The following is a 15,000-nucleotide window of genomic DNA, read 5'->3' as shown; positions in this document are numbered from 1 at the left end:
TATTAAAAAATTTTCTTCATGCGTCACAAATAATTGAAATTCCTACGCACCAATATAAAGAATCGAAATTAATCAATTATCAATTAATTAAATTTCGACGGTGTAATAAAAATTTCAAACCGTAAAAGATATTGGAAAAATCAAATGCCACGTTTTTTTTAAACTTGTTTTAGAAAAACTTTTAATTTTAAGTTTTTAATTTTGCACATATTAAAATGTATATACACATTTAAAAAATACCTTTTAAAATGTTTTTTAACTGAAAAATTTTATTTAGATATTTCTACACTAACGTTCAACATTACGATCTACGTTTATTGTAATAGAACATAATTGACATTCCCTTTTCTCTTTATCATCATATTTGACAAATATGCGATACGAACAAAATTTGATTCCAGAATTTTCACAATAAAACGCATATATCCTTGTTTTTAGGTCAAGTTGATCTCTGGACGCAAAGTACAACAGGGTGTTCCTGCACTTTCAATTCGTCCAGCAAGAATTGCGCTTGCTGCGTACCATCGGGCGGATGCAGCTGCGGCGCAGCCTCGCCCGACAGATGTGCTCAGTGCGGGCTGGAGCAACATTGTGCGAATAGTAAGTATCACTAAGTAAATTCGAACTTAGAACAACACTTGGTTAACGCGAACTCAAGACGCGGCTGCTTTAATGTAGTGTTTTACTACTGAAGATTTCCTTGCGTGTAACTGCTTTTGATTCAAACCTTAATTAAAACTGTTTTGCGTAAATAACAGCATACTTGTTTACTTGCAAAATATAAAGCTTTCGTAGACTTTTTATGTGAGCGTTTCGTGAGAGAGTAAAACGCGAGGCTTATTAATGTTGCAGACATTGTTTCTCGCTCTTGGTTAATAGATTGTTTTCTTGTTCTTTCCGCCGCCGGCGATTAACTAACTAATGTATTTGCCTTTCTCGCGGAAAATATAATTACGTCTTGTCGAAGAGACACGAAGGGGAGAGATCTCTCTTTGAGTCTGTGCCCGTTAGAAATATAAGATTCGCGCCATTAAGCCACTTGCCGCTTCTCTCGTTTGCAGCCGTGCGCTCGTGTCGCGCGAACAAGTGGAAATTAAAGCGCGCGCGAGAGTCTCTTTAGAAACGTGGTTCCGCGCGTGGAATGAAGCGAAGAAAGCGGGAAGGTGTGACTCAAAGAGCGAACAAGAAAGAGGAGAGAGAGAAAGGGAACGGGGGCGTTTATAAGAGGATGAACGCTCGGCAAAAGACACCGCCGAGTATCCGGGAGAAGAAGGAGGATCGTGGTTACGGGTCGAATGTTTGCGGCTTCGCTTTGTGAATTTGCGGGAGCAGAATAAATCGTATCGGAATGAAATTACTCTCGCGCGCGCTGTCTATTCGACCTTTCTTTCTTGTAACTAATCACTCTCTTGACGAAGTTTTTATGCTTCATCCATCTAACCTTTCTTTGCGCTAATTACTTTGGGCGATATTACCTTCGTGTTCCATCCATCAAATCCTTCTCTTCTCCGAGTTTCTTTCGGCATCGCAGGAAATATATATGAGATCGCGCGTGCGTCGAGTATACCTTCTGCAATATAAATAAGAAAGTTTATAAAATATTCTTTCGCACAAGTTTATAAATTACTAACAACGTCGTGTGTATATATCTTTACGACGAATAAAACTTTATATTTTTTATATCGTATCAACGATACACATTCATAATTGAAGCGAATGTTTATACACAGAAAAAAAAATGGAGTTGCTTCAATTAAAGTTGACGTCACGGGCTGCCACAAAAATAAATAGTTCATTCAATTGCGTATGCGATTAATTTAATGTCTAGATTCTTAAAGCAACTATCTGCTATGTATAGCGCAATAATATTGATGTTGCATTAACAGGATATATTTCAATTAAACTGATACTGTTGATTCAACATCATTTTTTTTTCCGTGTATATAATGAAAACTGTAATTTTTATTCTAAGATAATACAATAACGTAATACTAACGTTTAACAGACATGAAAAAAACATCTTTGTTGAAAATCGAAGCTTTACCTCACCCTTCACAACGCCGTGTAACTTTCGAGTCACATACTAATGTTCACATTGATGTTCTTTTGATCTAATTTCATTTTTAGCCACAATGTGGCGTACGCATCTTGTTCTGTCACCTCTCTTTGATAACCATGGAGATTGTTTATCGCAATTGTCAATAAGAATAAATAAATAGAAGAAAATAAAATTCTTGAAAATTTATTAATTGTTCACTTATATCCGGAGATTGATATTTTGTTTTTGCAAGTTTCACGTTGCACATAAATTTTTTTATACTGATAAAAAAATTCAGAGGTTTAATATATATGTGAGGAGCTTAGATTTTATATGAGACGGTTATATAACAAGGATACTGATGCTAATGGAAATAATTTTCGGGGAATATAAGGTGTGGTTTACAACACGATATTCGCATTAAAATCACAAACCATCCATGAGCAACATCCCGCGGAAAGCAATTAAGAATCAAATTACGCACTGTGGCAGATTGCCTCATAATATTGCGCCGAGTTGTCGCGACTCGTCGTCGCCTCAACAGCACGACTGTACATACGTGGCGCGCCAATGAAAACTGCGCGAGAGCAAGAAAAATCGTTATTAGCCATATTTTCTTTTTCTCTTGGTCTTTTTCCATTGCTGTTTTTCACGTGTGATCCGCATTTCCTACGAGGAGATCGTAGCACGCGATCGCAAACAATATTATCCGCTACAACAATAACAATGTGCAAACAATATTACAAAAAAGTTACAAATTATAAATATTGTTTTTCTATTTTGTATTTGTTGTGTTGTATTTAAAACTGAAAGATTTGTGGAAAATAATTGTGTGAAAAGGCGGCATTGATCCTAAAAAATAAAATATACATTCCACGGTGAATTCGCTATTGTATCGCTATTTAGTTTTCCGCATTTTGCACAACAAACACGAACGTCTTGTCCTGTTTCAGTGTGCAACATAACGTTAGACAGCGCAGCGCTGTTCAGCAAATCGGATCGTGGCTTCGGGCAAATAAAATCACCGTATCTTCAAGGACCCTCGAGGTGTACATACAGATTCGTGCCGGATACTGGACAGCGGGTCGAGCTGCAGATATATCGACTGGTATCCATCGGCCGGCACAACGGCACCGCGTAAGTAGCTTTTCGGTGACGCCTTTTCTTTCGATACCGCTCCCATATCGCTTAGAGGCGCCCTTTTGCGCGTCCGTGCTTCTTTATAGCCGCGATCGTAAACTTTATGGGAGAATATTCCGGTCGCGCTCACATAGAGTGTTCGTCCGATATTGCCATAATGCATGATCCTGTCAGTATATCACTTCTTACAGCGACGTTCTTGGTTATTTTGAGTATACAACAAAACCGTACATGGTAACATTGTTTGAAAGATAGTAGAACAGTCTCTTTCGTGTTTACATAATGAGAAGAGACACGTAAAAGAAGCGAAACACAATTTTTCTTTCGGTTTAACATAGACAATCTTTACGTTATCGAAGAGTAAAATCCTTTTAAATGCGTCTATCAATCACCACTTACCCGCAACTTATCATTGCGCGAAGAGAGAATCCTCGTTATTCTCGCGCGTGCGCGCAGTCAAAGAGGGACAGCGGACAGCGCGGACCGCGATATGATTGGAAATCGTTTCTCGTCTACGACGGTCGTTTCAATTTGTCATACTTCCGCTCTCTTACGAGACGATAGCGCTCGGCTTTCGGAGGAGAGTCCCTCTCGACTTTCGGAGATGGGCGAGGAGGTGAGAGTGATGTCGGTAGCAAACCCGCGCTACGCGAGGGTAGGGGATAAAAATTACTGTTTTCGGAAATCCTTCCGGCGCACCTCCGCCTCGTTCGTGCCGAGCGCGAACTCCGACCACGTTCGCGGACAAACTTTGCGGCGGGCGGGAAAGGTCTCTTCGACAAGCTCTGGAAAAGTTCTTACAATTTTTCGACAAGGCTTTTCCACCTAACTCTACCAACCCACCACCGCGTTCTACGCCGCGACAGCGAAGTTGCGGGAAGCTTACAATGCGCCGAGCATCATACGCGGGGGAGCTTACTGCAGTAGCTTTTGTTCCCGTTGTAGAATATGCAAAGTGTGCGCGAGCTACATATCCACAGGGCGGATGTGTGTTTATGGCGCGCGAGTGGCATGAACGGGAAATATGCGCCTGTGCTATTGCCATTGTTATTTTTTCCCGAAAGAAACTACATTTCCGTTAAATTTGCAGTGACAGTTCGCGGAATATTGTGCGCGTGCATCTGAAAAGGATTTGCGCAGAGCAATTGAACTTTTTGTGAATTTATTGCGAACAACAGTGTGTCATCCAGACAGGCAATATAATACATGAAAAAAAAAAAAAAAAAAAAACATTTTTAACCGGCGCAACTATAATTTTCATCGCTGAGTTGATTTTCTATATTTTATTGGACAAACAAATGTAAAAACTTTGAAACAGTTATATAGAAGCGGAAGATCTTCTGAACGCGCATCGTTAAAGAAATTCAAAAATGATACACTTGCGAAACATTTGGGTCGCGAGCGAAATGCGAATCTCTGCATTGCTCGCACATATTATGGTTCCAAACAACAAGACACCTCGTAAACGCCGCCATCTGTTATGTGCTAAGAGCGCTGCATTAAACGCGCGTATAAAAAAAATACAGAAGTTCGCACTTTTAAGTCCACTTGTTAGCGAGGAAACGGTCGGTAAGCTGAGAACGAAAAATATCGTTACTCTTGCCCGCACTGTCGGAACCGCTCGCGTTTCTTCCGTTTGCCCGCGCACTGCCGCGCTCTGAGAAACTGCAACGACCGGAAGAAACAGCGACGCTCCCGCGAACCGTATCGCGCAAATCCTCCTACACGGAAAAATATTGGCGCTTGATCGGTTTTATCGTGGAAAATCCTGAGGAATTTTAGTGCCACTCGTTGAACACACACACGCACACAAAAGCGTGAAATTTCACGGGTCATTTGCAATGCGTCTGAAAATCGCGCGCGCGAAAAATATTTCGCGCAAGTGGGAAAAACAGGGAACTCCGAAAATATACCAAATGATCGTGTAGCGCCAGCGCGCGCGTTACTTTCATTATTATTATTATTACGTATCATAGACCGAATTGACTTGATATCGTCGAAAGTGAAATCGCGGCAAATTGATATCGTGCAAATTTACAAGAAAAATATTTGCTCACTCTGAATTGTTTAATATTACTGTAGACATAATTGTGCAAATAAACGCGATTAAACAAGTACTTTGCCACAAAATTCTGTTTGTTAAATCGCGGGCAACAATCTTTCGAGCGAATTCAACGTTTACGAGTGGGATTGAAATACACCCGGTTTTCGTAGTTTACGCAGCGTATGACGCAAAATTAATATCACAGAGAAGCGCAGCGTGGGGAACAGAGAGTTGGCGGAAATATGACAAACGACACGTGTTACACGACGTGGTCGTGTAATACGTGTGTAGTTCATGCTCGTTAAGTTATAATTAATGTAACTTTCCGGGCTCTGTATGTAGGACGCCCATAACAGGTTCCTTGTGTTGTTTTGTGTCACGTTCACCACATCTTTCAAAGAACAAAAGGTTAATCACTAATTTTAAAGATTTAATTGTTATACATATTATCTATATTGCATTTTGAAGATTAGTTTTTTTTTTACTTTTTTTTCAACATAAAACTTAAAAAAATTTTAAAAATTATACATTACATATATATTATTATTTATCCGTAAACTTAAAGTAAAAAAAAAAAAAAAACGAAAAAAACGTTTCCTTGTGAATTAAATGTCTTTGCGACATTCCACAAATATTTACGCTTTACATAAATCGTTTTCCGTTTACACATTCCCTTTTCGGCAAATGCTCTTTCACGAAGGCAAATCATCTATCTTGCCGCTGTCCCACACAGCCGGACTTCCCGCGGTCCTTCTCGGACACTCGTAGGAGCTTGATAATGGAACGGGAATTTCGGGGAAAGGAACAAAGCGCGGGCCACTCGGACACCCCGTGTTCAGACCGAAAACCGGAAGATGTAGGTGCTCCTAATTCCGAATGCCCAGCCACAGTCGACAGTCACCTCAGTGTACGTGCACGTTCTCGATGAGACGCAATTGGGTCAGGTATCCTTAGTTGAACATGTACTTCATTTCACGAACATTTCTCAAACGATCCACGCGATGCGATATCAGCTCCAGCGTATTAAGTAACCGTTATAATCGATGACCCTCGTGTGAAAATCGCACCGCATAAGAAATTTTTTTTTTTTTTCATAAAGGCGTGTGCGTTGTTGCCGTTTAAAATTGATTTATTATTCGATTAAGTTACTATCTAATATTTACAAATAAAAGTATATATTATAAATAAATAAATCACGAAGAAATTCCATGCGATATATTCGTGATTTGTTTTATTTCGTTGTAAAATAATTAATTGCATATAAATTATCGCGCCAGTTTAATAACGCAAACGCGATATATGTTTGAGTTCTCGAGAATTGATTTGCGCGAAAACACAATACATGTGCTAACTCCGTGGAGATATTATCCTCACCCCTCTCCCTCCCGAGGGGGTAAAGCGCGCACTCTCAAATTAACCGTGTGGAATTAATTTACGGGCTTTATTGAACGCTATACAAATTTCGTACTTTTCCACTAGTAAACTTCTCGCGAAAATTGGTTTCGCGCATGACGCAGCCGGCGTGCGGATAATATGTTCGCCGCGAGCCGTCGAGATTGCGCAAATTAACCTGGCGAAGCGGAATCGCCGTCGGTGTTTCAGAAATCGTCCGCACACGCCGCAGCGGAATCGCTGCGTGTATCGTCCTTATATCTCTCACAATAATATAATAAATGTATCTCTGTGTATCTGTCTATCCGTCTATAAAGTTAATTAATTCGCGATAATGAATGGGGGGCGTTCGCCGGGGAATTTTAGCACTATGTACAGAAACGCTCGAATATTAATTTGCGAAATTGAATGATTGAATGATTAAATGGGATAGAGGGGAGATTAATTTAGATAGACGTGATATATTTATTCAATTCGCAGGGAAGCCGCATAGACGGTCTGCGGCGTAATATCCGGGTAATGAAGGCTCGTTTTATAAAGAGAGCTCGCGTTTCCGTCGAAAATCCCGCTCTTTCTTTCCCTTCTCCTTTCTCTCTCCCGTTTCGCTCCGAATATATTTATCAATATAACCGCGATGAAAAGTTAATTAAAACACATCTCGCGAATAAAACGCGAACTGTCCTGCACAAAATAACTTGTTGTCCGCCACTCGTCTCTTTCTCGCAAGAGAGACATTAATCTGCAGAATGCTGAAAAATTACCTTTACCGCGGCGGCGACGTATACACGGCTGTAATTAATTCATCGCGATATATTCGCGAGAGGACCTCTCTCTCCCTCTTTCTCACTCTCTCTCTCTCTTTCTCTCTCTTTCTCTCTTGTATCATTCGTATAAAGTATCTCGCGAATATCCCAGTTGGCTTGATGACGGATACGCATAACCGGGAGCGTGGATTTCGTCCGTCAACCTGAAAAGCGCGGCGGGTTTCACCTACCTCGTCGTGTATGCCATCCTGTCACCCTTGTGCCTCACTTTTCCGTCTTGTTCCGCCCGCGTACACGCGGTTGGGAGAAAGGATACGGGCGAGAGAATTACGTCGCTCAGCGGAATATTATTAAATAGGGTGGCGGAACAGAATGAGAGTATCGCCGACGATGGATGACCTTAATTTCACTATGATTATCGGGCGGCTCAGGAATTTGTATGAAAATCGCTCCGAGACCGTTTCTTTCACACGGATCCACCTACGCGTCTTCGATCGCTCTCCTCGATTTTCTCTCACACCGTTCTCGCGTCCTGTGTTCGCGTTTTTTTCTTTCTTCCTTTTTTTCTTCCACGACTGCCGCGATGTCATCGCTTTCTGATTAGTACCTCGTTCACTCCAATTTCGCATTTCGCGGCGAACGTCTATAGAATTTTTGCGCACTTTTCAAAAGTGAGAAATTACACCGATATTAAGGCGATATTAAAGCGCGGCAGCAATTGAAAGATTAAGAAAGAGGAGAGAAAAAAAAAACAGGATATACCTCCCGCGGGAATATCGAGCAAGATAATATTGTCGGATAAAAGATAAACTTTTTGTAAAGTATTAATATATATGAAAAGAAATTGAATCGTTTAATGATTAAGTCTTTTACAGTATTCTCGCGAGAGAGTGTAATTAAAATGTAAAGAAGTGCTAAAGGTTTTTTTTTTTTTTAATTTCTGACTCGTTGGCATTGATATTTTTTCTATTTTTAGTCACGTGTTGTTTTTCCTCTTTCCCCTGTCGCGCGACGTTACTTCAGTCACGTTTTTAAGGTCACGTGTTGGTTTTCCTCTTTTCTATGTCACGTGATTTTACTCTTTAGAGTCACGTGATGTTTTTCCACTTCTCCCTCTCATTATTTTTCGTGTTTGATTGCATCACTTACAGGATGCTGCGGGAATGTTTGAGCGATAAGATATTTCCAGTCGACAAACGTTTCTCGCCGTTATCTTGCATTAGATTAAGTTTTTAACGTGGTAAAGCGCAGAACGCTTATACGGTAAGGTTTTTTTCCTGCTTTGAGAAAAAGCTGCATTGAAAACTCTTTAATTAATTATAATTTTCTCGCCAACTTCAACGCGGGAAACGCCACGAAAACTTTTATTCGTTAAAATGCGCATTTCCTCTCTTTCAGTCTACGCCACGCGCATTTATTTACAACGAGTTTGAATGTGCGTAACTTCGCGTGATGGTTTACACCAGTGCTTTCGATGCAACTGTCTGCAACTGCCGAAAGATTTTCCGCTACGTCCGCCGTTCACTTTCCCTTCACCGCACTTGTTTCAACGGCGGTCCTTGCTTCGGTAGTGGAATGTGCGCAGTAGTATATTAATTATTATACTAATAAACGTGGTGAAAGGGAAGCAAGCAAGGAGGATTCTTCAGTTGCAAGCGAATTCGAGCACTGGTTTAGTAGAAAAGTGCTTTAGAGATGTATTTCGCTTATTCGAGATGTTTCACTCAGGCAATAGAAAGAGAGAGAGAGAGAGAGAGAGAGAGAGAGAGAGAGAGAGAAACCACTTATTTATATAAAAATTAAAACTTTATATTCAAAAGAACTTTAGAGTCTCTCTCTCTCTCTCTCTCTCTCAAAATACTCATAATATTAATAATCAGAATATAATCAGAATCATTAATAATTAGAAAATCGTGAAATGAATGCAAAACTGTAATAAAGCAGCGATGTCAAAATATCAACAGTATTTCTGGTTGAAAAGTTTATTTTTACAAAACGTTTCCGTCTCTTTTCAAAATGAATACATCTCTTTTGCAAGTCATTTAACGATAATTTCCATTCGAAAAGTTTATCCCGTTTCGTACTGTGGAAGGACGAGCGAGCGCGCGAGCGAGATAGCATTATGCTCGAGGGTTAAGATTTAAGTAGCTTCATAAATTACGCCACTTTTACGGTAAAATTACCTAATCTGCGTCAGAAAGCGGTTTCGGCGCGGCTCTCGAAAAGCGAACTTCGTCAGCCGGCAGCGGAATTTATATCTCTTGACGTCCCGAACGCGTGAAGTGACATCGCGCGTTAAAACGAAGTTTCACATCGTGAAAAAGTATTAAAAGCGATTCATTTAAACTAAGATCGTTTGACGAGGGTAACGCGTCTCATCGTAAAATTATAAGAGATAACTGAGAAAAAAGAAGCAGAGCGTTTTTTCACAGTTGCGTAAAGTTCTATTCTCTTCTCGGTATAATCGCGCAGTAAAATATTTGTACGCGGTTTTAGTGGGCAATTTTGTTTTACATTTTTTTTTTTTAATGAAAATACTCGACGAGCAGCGACGCGATTTAAAAGTGACAAAGAAATTGGTAATTTATTTAAAAATATAATTTGTTTGAACAGAAACGCACAAAGTGCTGCTTTCACGTACGATTAAGTGCCGCGGTAAATACGTAAGCTACGCCGCGCGAGATAACGTCTCGTAATTAAACGTACATTTATTATGATTTTCTCGTTGCCGGCGAAGACGTTGCGCGCACGCACGTAAGATTGTCATAACTCACACGTCGCATCTCACACGACTCTACAGGAGATAACACGATTACATATGTACATCACGTGCGCGACTGGAATATCAGACGGTACAATTCCTCCCCTCGAAATTCGACGTTTCGCTCACAAGGGGTGCGCGATTCTAACTTGCGCTTACCGCGCGAGCTGTAATAATGTATGCCGAGCACACTTCGTGAATTGTTTGCCCCCGCTATGTACACTTATCAAATTAGACACTCGCTTTGTTGATAAATCCAACACGAGGAAGTCGTTTGGTTGCAGACGACGTTCGTTACGCGCAGCATAAATAATACACGCACACGGTAAACGCCGGGTCAACAACGGTTAGTTTGCGCGTTTAACGCGTTGTCCTCAAACGAGCGGAACTTACCGCCGCGCGCGTGATAAGAACATTCCGAAATTTAATTTAACCCTAACGGGTAAATGAAGTCAGCGGGTAGCATTTATAGCGCCTTAAAGTCGCCGACCTAATTAATAATCGTTTACAACGTGATTTAATATTACGATGGCTATTAATTCACGAACCGTATCTCCCCGCAGAACACGATACTCGGCTAAACGGTATATTAAACTACCTGTTCGGCCGTTACAACGTTAATTCAGATACATTCAGAGAACAATTTATCTACAGAGGAAATTTTTTTATATTCTTTTTTTTTCTTTTTTCAGACAGAGATAGAGAGAGAAAGAAATATAATTAATTTTAATTATTCTCCGTTTTGTAGGTTTTCTTATTTCATTAGTATTTAATATTGTTTCTTTACTTTTTCTTCTTTGCTTAGTGACGGTCTCCGTCGTTTATATTGCGAGGAAAGGGCAATAGCAATTGCTGCTTTTTTTTTTTTTTTGCTTCTGAATGAGCAATGAACAATGCATCTGGACTTCGCGCTCGCACAGAAGAGACCGCTAACCGTGCGATTTTTATCAGCCGTCGGCCGTTTATCTGCGCGCTTCTGGAAATAATGCAGCTGCGGTTACCGCCGGCGTGATTTTACGATCGACTGGCGCGGACGAGACAATGGGACCCGGTTATTTATTAGCTTGAATCTCCGCGCATTATGCGCGATCGAATCTGTCTGGATCGCGGCGTGCGTGATTGGCTTCGTGGTTTATGCACGGTTTAAGCGGCCTTTCAATACAAAATCCCGCTGAAATAAATCATTAACATGTGCGAATCCGCAGCCGACTATTATGGGTAAATAACTGCGTTATAATAACTGACGACGCGCACAATGAAGAATTTAAAACTCGGTATTATCCTTAAATACCGAGAAATCTACTAATCGTACACTTCCGTCGCGGTTTCCTTCACATTTGCATAGACCGCGCGCAAAGAATCGCGAAATGCTCGCGTATTACTATCACGTACCGCCGCTTAACACACGCTTCCTTCATTCAGTCTTTCTTTTCGTCTAAAAGAAGTCCGCACGAAATGCAGAAGTTTTCGCGTTAAAGTAGCGCTTAATACTTGTAATACGAATATAATTTCTACGTTGAAGGTTTTTTAGATTTATTATAATGTAGAAAAGCTCACATGAAAAACCAGGTTTTTGATATTTATAAGTTTCTTACAAAAGAAATCATTTTTTTCAAAATATAAAATATATTTATTGCAAAAAAAACTTGGCGCGGTTGCATCGAAAGCGTATACGCATACATGTCTGTCTGTATGCAGACAGACATGTTTTACGTGTGCGCGCAGCCTATTTACAAAGTACAGATAGAAATATTTTACGCGCAAGTTAGAACCGCGTGCTTTACAGCTATTTTATAATATACATTTATATAAATACTACTATAAAAAGTATATATATCAAATATCTTATGTACCTATTCTGTAAAATTTATTAGATAATATTATAAAAATTATTTATATAATATATACATTGTATATACTATTATATATACTAAATATTATATATATATATATACTACAAAAATTACCTAATACAAAAGGTCACTTATCTTTAACAAAAGGTCAATGACCTTTTGCCGAGAGGTCAATGACCTTTTGCCGAGAGGTCAGTGACCTTTTGCCGAGAGGTCAGTGACCTTTTGCCGAGAGGTCAATGACCTTTTAATGATAGGTCAATGACCTTTTACCGAAAGATCAATGTTTTGTAATATATAATATTTTGTAAACCATGTTTTATAGAGAAAGAACTTTTTGTATTTTGTAAAACAGGTTTTAGAGAAAAAAAGAAGTTTTTGTAGTATTGAATCAATGTTTAATTTATTAATATAAATACAATACGTGTTGTGCGTGTACTTGGCGCCTGTTCTTATCTTTTTTAGAATTTTTTCTACGCAATGATGAAATCAAACAACAATTAGCAAGCCTCGACGAGCCTCCGAAACTGCCCCGTTATTGCTTTCAATTCTTGTTGTGTCGACCTTATCGCTCGTATTTCTGTTCGTCTTCTATACAGACCGGACAAAGCGCGAGAGATAGTCTTGTTTTCAGAAAACTTGAGATCCAATTCGCCAACTTTCCACATTACGACAATGCCGTTCGGGTTCGTAGACGCGTGGAGTAGTCTTTCATTCGCTCGAGGGTAAATGAAACTGCCGTGGAGAGAAGTAGAAAAAGAGACGGAATGAAGAGAGAAGAAGAAAGAGAAAGAGATAGATAGAGAGAGCGAAAGAGAGGAAGAGAGAGAGAAGCCGAAAAGATGTTGCGCTCGCGGCGTCGGAAACAGCTTTCACGCCGGTCTCCGCGATCGCGCACTTGTTCGCGGAAATGAGAGAGAGCGCGGTTTACTATTAAACTCTTTATTACAATGGAATCTCAATTAGAAATACAAGAAAACGGACAAGCCGTCCGAAAACGCAACGTGACAGATCTCGCGACTCTCAAATACAACAACTCGCTGGTTGCCCGGCAACGAACAGTCGCGCCGAGCGCACGCCGTTCAGGCGGCTCCCGCGACACATACGCGGTGTCCCCCGCGTAACAAGATGCAACAATCGAGTCGGACAGAAAAGGAAAACCGTTTCTGCTAGTTTTACCGCTGATTACACGCGTTGCTACTGAGTAAAATTTGTCTCATCAGAAATAAATTAGTTAATGGATCGTTTCTGAGTCTGGTGCACCGAGAAGTCGCGCCACGATAATTTTTTGCGAAAAAGAAGAAAAAAAGATTTATCATTAGACGAGAGAGGCTGTTCAAAATAGCTGGTGTTAAAATCTCTTTTCTCGATAATATTTCTTCCAGCTACAATAAAATTACAGTGAGGAATAAATGTCTAATAATAAATTTAATATAACACACAACTTAAAATATATTTATAAATGTGCTAGGTAACAATCAAATAATAAAACGTTGTTTTAAAATAAAAAGGTCTTTTGTTAAACCCAAATTGTTTAAGAGAAGAAGAAATTAAATTATTTCAAGTGGTCTGTTTAATGATATAGTTTTGCAGTAGTTGCAGCTCGTACTTTGCAAAAGCGAACGTTTAATCTGAAAATGGTACATACACCAATATGGATATATATGTTGCGAAATCACTCTTGTGTAACGTAAAGTTTACGCGCGAATATACGAAACGCACGATTCGGTGCGTTACAATCATTCATTACGCGCCGGAATTTGCGTCTCATTAGCGAGAAATAAAATCACCTCTCGGCGAATCTGGCGCGATGCCGAAAGTTCACACGCGGTCGCGCAAAAATACACGCCCGCAGGGCGTATCGGGTCGCATCGGAAGCCAGAAATGGCAAACTTTTCGCTTATCCGTGCTCGTTTGCACCACCACCAGCGCGATTTATGCCGTGTAGATCGTCGGCGGATTAACGGGCGCGATCGATGGGACACGTTCGTCGTTCGTCGGTCCGGCTGTCGTCCGATTTTCAAAAGAGAGAGGGAGAGAAACGCTCGGAGAGGGTGGATCTATCCACTCACCATTCCTCCCGTTCTAACTAGGGCCGCGCCCGGAATCGTTCTGATCGTTAGAAATTTGATTTCACGCTCACCGCATCCATAACATTCTCCCAGTACGAACACGAACATCGCCATTGGTAGTAATAGTAACATGGAAAATAGGCTTTCGTGTCGTATGCACACGGTGAAACGCAAATTTTGATCGAGATTAAATAATTTGTATTTTTGGAAACACACACGTGTGTTATTTTATTTAATAATTAATTTTTTGTGTTCCAGTTACAATCCCGATATGTCAAAGTGAAAATAACACAAGTTATTGAAAATTTTATTGAAAATCTATGATATGATAACTGAGAAATATGTGTGTAACAGAATATAAAACTGTTTCACACTTTCTCTCTTTTCTCAATGTTTGTGATCATTCAATATCACAATATACAGCCCGTATTTAAATTTTATATTCGCGTAAAAATGACGATAGATCCCTCTTTGCGCAACACTCGGTACACACGTGTGTACACACATGCACCGCGCTCTCGTGCTCTCATTTTTCGTTACTCTTGCATCTACCTGATGTAACGGGCGTAGTCCCAGCGCGAAATAACTCGCATAAATCACCGATGGTTACATAGATACATTTCCTGCGATTCCACCGGCGGCGATGTTTTAATAAAACCCGACGAGGCCCAATTATTCAACCCGGTAGCCTCGGTTTGCATTCTCGAATAACTCCCCCTTGCGTACGCACATATACTAAAATCTCTTACCTTTATCAAAATGGCCGTTTCGCCGTTCTGCACTGAGAGAAAAAAATAGTTGCAGTTATCACAATTTCACTATAATTTATAGTGATTTAAGGTGCCAACTATTTTTTTATAGTTATTTTAACAATGCGCCTTATAGTTGATTCAATAATATATTATTGTTGCCATAGCTTTAACATGCATTCATACA

General features: G+C 40.0%; 1 protein-coding gene across 6 annotated transcripts in view; it reads left to right on the top strand.

Annotated features, from left to right (window-relative positions):
- LOC109863569 overlaps window positions 1-15,000 on the top strand; it is a 240,012-nt gene that overhangs the window by 95,891 nt on the left and 129,121 nt on the right. For all 6 annotated transcript variants that reach the window (XM_020443880.1, XM_020443870.1, XM_020443861.1 and 3 more), the window contains 2 exons: window positions 439-600; window positions 2,992-3,175. In XM_020443880.1, coding sequence (XP_020299469.1) covers window positions 439-600; window positions 2,992-3,175 — 346 coding nt within the window. The remainder of the gene's footprint in view (window positions 1-438; window positions 601-2,991; window positions 3,176-15,000) is intronic.

Source organism: Pseudomyrmex gracilis, unplaced genomic scaffold (genome assembly GCF_002006095.1).
Source record: "Pseudomyrmex gracilis isolate BER0280 unplaced genomic scaffold, ASM200609v1 scaffold_0, whole genome shotgun sequence".
NCBI lineage: Eukaryota > Metazoa > Arthropoda > Insecta > Hymenoptera > Formicidae > Pseudomyrmex > Pseudomyrmex gracilis.
This window is presented reverse-complemented; position numbering and strand designations above follow the sequence as displayed.